At 41.2% G+C, this 6,016-nt stretch overlaps 1 protein-coding gene across 1 annotated transcript in view; it reads left to right on the forward strand.

Annotated features, from left to right (window-relative positions):
* Nucleotides 1-2,960, forward strand: part of snap25b (synaptosome associated protein 25b) — a 34,308-nt gene extending 31,348 nt beyond the window's left edge. Inside the window, exons 7-8 of the mRNA XM_062523675.1 lie at nucleotides 1,190-1,334; nucleotides 1,966-2,960. Of these exons, the coding sequence (XP_062379659.1) occupies nucleotides 1,190-1,334; nucleotides 1,966-2,034 (214 nt within the window). The 3' untranslated portion in view covers nucleotides 2,035-2,960. The remainder of the gene's footprint in view (nucleotides 1-1,189; nucleotides 1,335-1,965) is intronic.
* The last annotated feature ends 3,056 nt before the right edge of the window (nucleotides 2,961-6,016 follow it).

Raw genomic sequence — 6,016 nt, forward strand, 5'->3', positions numbered from 1 at the left:
GAGAGACTGCTGTCAGTAGGGGGCGCTATTAGGAGGTGGAGGGTAGCGCCCAATATAGGGTACATCCGAATGTGAGTACAGGGCAGCAGAGGAAGCTGCCAGATTTGGGTGCTATAAAGAGGAGCTGCTACCAGTAGGGGGTGCTATTAGGAACTGGTGCCATGATGCTTACAGACTTATAATTATTCATCTTGGCTGACACTTTTATCCAAAATAATTTATGTATATGCCAATTATAACTCAGGGTTAAGATAAGTCTTGCTCAATAGCAAACGGTGGTAGCCGGGACTTTGAACCCTTGAACAACTTGTCTGCCTACCACTTGCAAACCCAATTCCTTAGTCCCACTCCGCTCCACCGTCCCTTGATGCTGGATGACGTACGGGTTTCTACACTGTCTGGTCAGGGTGGAGATATGATAAGGGGGTCTGGATAAGCTCTGGCCCAAATCTGACAGTGATAAATAACAATCCTTGATCGTTTCCCTTGCTGGAAGTCGCTTTGGTTAAAAAACATCAGCAAGATGTAATGTAATGTAATGTAATGCTAAAGCAAAGACGCGGGGTGGTGGTAGTGAATGTAAGTCGCTCTGAAAGTGTCAGCCAGATGAATGAATAAGTAAGTATGTAAGACTCGTGCCAGATTTAGGGATAGGCTGGTCCCAGAGGTAGACGATATCTGGAGCAGTTTGCTTTCTTTTCTCAAACATATATTACAGGGTGTCCACTGTCCAGTACTCTTATTAAAATGTCAATGTATTGCTGACATTATGTCATTATAAATGCTAAATATGCACTTAATACGATCTTTAAAAGAGTCGTATAAGTTTTAGAATACTATATCATTTATGCATGTGAGATGTTGTAGAGAGAGCATAGTTGCAAGGGAAGCCATTATAGCCGTACCTGGCACTGCATCTTTACTTTACAGAGTTGATAGCTCTTTCCCTCTCAGCAAGTAGTTGTTTGTTATGTCTATGCAATGGATCGTGCCAGGTTGCCAGCACCTTTGGACTGGCCAGAGTAACAACTCCTTAGGGAGCCATGACCCTAAAAGCTTTTGATGTTCCAAGAGGTCATTGGCATCCTTAGTGCTCTTTAAGCTTCCTGGCATGTGGTATACCTGCAAAGTGCGTTTTAACAACAGCAGTCGGAGCGCACTTAACCAAGCCACTCTGGTGTTTACGCAGGGTAACAGACGACGCAAGGGAGAACGAGATGGATGAGAACCTGGAACAAGTGGGTGGCATCATCGGTAACCTGCGCCACATGGCTCTGGACATGGGCAACGAGATCGATACTCAGAACCGCCAGATCGACAGGATTATGGAGATGGTAAGGATGGGTCCACTTAGAACGGGTCTGGGGTGGTCCTGACTCAGGCCTTCGTCAGGTCCGGTTTTGACTTGACTCGATTCAGCTCGACTCAAACTTATTTGGTCGCCAACATAAAACCAATTAGGTTGGATTTCAAATGAACAGATGGACTACTGACAAGATTTAAAGGCAGCTAAGGATACTGACTGCCAAGGAACTCTCTACTTCCATCATGACTGTAATACTCCATTAGAAACACTAAAACTTAAAAACCTTTTAATAAGGCTCTGACAAGTAACTGGAACAGTAATGGTGAAGTTGGTAAAAGTCAGCAAGTTCATCAAATGTAAGATTAAAACAAGAGATTGTGTCTAATGGGTTTTTACCCACTGAATATTTAGCGCATGTACCGCCTGTGCGTCGACTATGGGTGGCTCTCAAACACTCTCCTTGATCCTCAATGCTCGATCTTCGAGGGGCGTTCTCACTGATCTTTAACTAACACTGGATAGACTATCCCATTGTTGCCACCCCATCATTCTTTATGTAGATCAGTGAGGATCGAGGCCCCAGGAGGAAGGGAGGATGTATAAAAGACCAAATGAGAGGCACTCCATGTGCTTGACATCTCGTTCTCTCTCTCCCACAGGCTGATTCCAACAAGACCCGGATTGACGACGCCAACCAGCGTGCCACAAAGATGTTGGGCAGTGGCTAACTTTCTCCTATACAAGAAGTGCTTTCACCCCCCTTCCCCCCCAGCCAAGTACCCACTTATGCTGTACCTGCCGTGGTACACATGTGCTTTTATCATGGTTATTCACCCGATACAGTAGGTTTGCACACAGGCACATATCTGTCCCTACTGGCTCCCGTAGAAAAGAAAAAAAAATCGTCGTCCTGTATCGTCTGTCTTGGCCTCTTTACTGTAAACGATAGTGCTGGTAAATGATTACTGTCTATGAACTCCAATTCTCTCTCTCCAAAGGTTGTATATAGTGCATATTTGATGGCTTAGAGTTCATGTGTGAGGTTTTAATTATCTTTTTGTTTCTCTCTCTTTGTTTTTTAAATATATACATATTTATTATATCTTTGTCCACCTTTTTTGGATGAAGGATATTGAAGAAATGCTTCACGTGATTCAATTGTTCATTTTTTTCTGTTTGTACTTCACAGTAAAAGGCAGTAAATGGCTTCATTTCTTTTCACTACTGCCATGCTGTATATTTTTATGTAATGAAACAAGAGAGGAGAAGGATGGCAGTGTGAATTAGCAAGTAATGTACAAAAGAGAATGGTTGTGTTCCCTTCATTTGTCCCTGTCCCTTTACAAGTAGAGTTAGCGAGACACATCATGTGTGATATCATTGCATACTGTGTACTATTATTAGTGATAGATTTAGGGATACTGTACGTAAGTAAACGAAACATTACACTGTAAAAATATCTAACATGGCAGTAACATTTGAGGGTATCTATGGTCAATATCAGGACAAGACAGAGAGTATCACATTCCTGCAACTTTGCAATAGTGCCACTGTTTTTACTCCTGTGTCTGTATATCAGCATTATGTGGTCATCGTTGTAAAATAACCAGTTCATGCCATTAAAAATAAACTATATGACCAAAACACAAACAAATAGTCCACTTCTCGTCATTTTTCTTTTATTGTTTTTTTTTTTCATATCTGATACACTCACTCAAAAGTCGGTCATAGCTTGTGGGATGCATCTTCCAATGAAATTGACACAGAATCACTGAGATAGCCTGTGGCTGTCTTGCACATTAAAAGCAACGGCCATTTTCAAGGATGTGGTAGTGCTTTTCACCGACCTGATTGTGCTTGGGTGCATAGAGAGCTCTTTGAAGCTGGTATGGTACAGTATCTATAGGCTGATGCTGCAAGCATAAAGCTGATCACGTGCCCACCCCTCCCCCCCATTTCCTCCCACACACCCGTTCATAATGAAATCTTTTGGTCATTGATATGATGTAACATCAATATTTAAGATATGAAGTTGCATTATTTTATCCCTCATGTAAGTATGGACAAAAGTAATTGCATGATTAAAACATGAACACATGTATTCTCAGTTGCGCACACACTCACACACACTCTCACAAACACACACACAGAGAGAGACACACACACTTCTTTCTCACACACTGTAACTCACTGAGGTAGCGAACTGGCATTTGTTTCTGATTGTAATTGACATCAGTTGGGTATGTGGGAAGGAAATGGGGAATGGCAAATGGCTTCTGATGATGTGACACCGTAGGAATGAGCGTACATTGTACTAATGGATATCCTCTTTGAGCTTGGGGCTTTGGAGATTAGTGCTAGGCTACGTCACTAAGACCCAGCACATACCGCTATGCACACACACACACACACACACACACACACACACACACACACACACACACACACACACATGCACGAAACCATACTCTCTCCTCTCCCATCCATAAACATACAGCCTACAGCTCAGCCCCAGCTCATAGTTCTGCCACGCTACTGTGTCAACACAAATGTTTGATCCTAAGTAAATATGAAATATAGATAGGACGCTAAGTCTCACCAGTGCAGTAGTTTCAGTGATACGACACTTCAGTGAAACTCCAATATATTTGTCATGGATTGCATTGCATGTGTTATAATCAAATTACATCAAATATTTCCACACTCAGCTGCTGTGTTTTTTGCAGTGTATGCACCAATATATATTTCTACTAAATGATTCATTGGTAACTTTTGCATAAATTGCATTTATTTTTCACTTATGTACTGTGTGATATACTTATAATTTTAATTGCTGCTGCAACAAAAAGTAATCTCTCTCTCTCTCTCTCCCTCACTATTTATATATATATGTATATCATTGTTCATGTGTTTTTTCACATTTGAATCAACACAGTTGGTGTCAGTGTTGTTAACCCTCTCCACTCTCATTCTGTGTGAGATTATAATCCAAGCCCTTCTCAGCATCTGATAGGACCATGGTCTCATCAGACCCTGATCTCAGCAGTGAATAAATCAGCTGCTTCAAAACACCACAGCCACTGTCACTATCCTCCTTCTCGTATGACAGAACCTGTATCACGGTTCTTGTTCCAGGTCAGTTTGGGTTCTTAAACTCTCGCATTATCGCTGTTTTTTACCCAACCAGCAGGCTGCATGGTGGGTCATGACCTCCAAGGTTCAGATACTCAGAGTAATGTTTTGTACTTTTTCTTTGCAAAGGTTAGTGTTGTAAGGGGTGGTAGTAACGTAGGGGTTAATGAACTGGGCTAGTAGCCTGAAATGTTGTAGGTTCAATTCCCGGCTACCACCATTGTGTCCTTGAGCAAGGCACTTAACCCCATGCTGCACTAGGGACAGTGTAGTCCCTTGTAATATAGCTGACATATGTAAATCACTTTGGATTAAAAAGTGTCTGATAAACGAGTAAATGTAAACGATTTGGGCTGTCCACTAACAGGAAGTGTAAATTGCCCCTTCCGTGTTGTTAAGTTTACTTTTCACTTTTTCTTTGTTATTTTATTGAATTGACCCAGCTGAGTTGACCCAGCTTTACCCTTCTCTGACCGTCATCAGTCATGAGGGATGACTAGATGGCAGGATGACTGTGATTACATTCCATGTTCACCACCCCAACCCCTACCCCTATCTACCCCCACACCCCTTTTTGCATGCCATCCACACACCGTGTGTATGCTGCATCTGTCACACCTCTCTGCCTACTCATTTTCCTGTAGCCTATACTGCATCCTTTCTGGCACAATTAGAACATAATTATACTCTGCAAACGAAAATGAATGGCAGGTGTTGAAAATGGTGCCATTTTTGTCATACCTTGCATGTAGTGGTGTAACTTGCATGTGTTTATGTGACACAAAATGTCAATAAGGGCTGAAAATAAACTGGTGAAAGCATTGTTGGTGAGAGGAGATTAGATGAGTTCATAATTTTGAAAGCAATGGCCGAGAAGGGATATGATGTGGGGGAGGGAAAGACAGCAAACACTTACATAAGCTGAAAGCACTGTCTTACTGTGAGGTAGGTGGGCACTAAGCGGAACAGGGGATGAGAGACAGACAGATAGACAGAGTAAGACCGTATAGAAGGAAAGGGGAGTTAATCATAAATTAAAGATATCAAATTGAATGCAATTGAACAATGAAAACAACAATAACAATAAGAATGGTAATAATTCATTAGCCCTACATAATAAATCCCAGGTTCTACTTAATAGTCACAACAGAGCACCTTTCATGAAATATGGCCCTATAGAAAAAGGCTGCTTATAAATTTGTACCCACAGCAACATCTAGTGGTGACACTATCTGTAAACACCAGTTTCAACCCAGTTAGTTTAGTCTACACATAACTCCTAAAAGCCTATGTTTACAAGTATTGCATTAGGTAGTGCATTATTAGCCTATGTATTAGGCCTATTATGGGAATTATTATGATAATATAAAGTCATTGAAGGCTGTGACATTTTGTTGTTAGACGTTTAGGTTATTATATATAGCCTAATGTGGTCATCAAGAAAAGTTATCATTGGTTACAGGGAAAAAAAAGTTTTAGGCCCACGAAATTAGGCCTACACATTTATTTTTCTTGAATCTAGGCCTGAAATTAAGCAAACTGTTGGGCAATAAATTATTGGATGAAAATCTTTTGAAA

The sequence above is a fragment of the Sardina pilchardus genome, chromosome 20 (genome assembly GCF_963854185.1).
Source record: "Sardina pilchardus chromosome 20, fSarPil1.1, whole genome shotgun sequence".
Classification (NCBI taxonomy): domain Eukaryota; kingdom Metazoa; phylum Chordata; class Actinopteri; order Clupeiformes; family Clupeidae; genus Sardina; species Sardina pilchardus.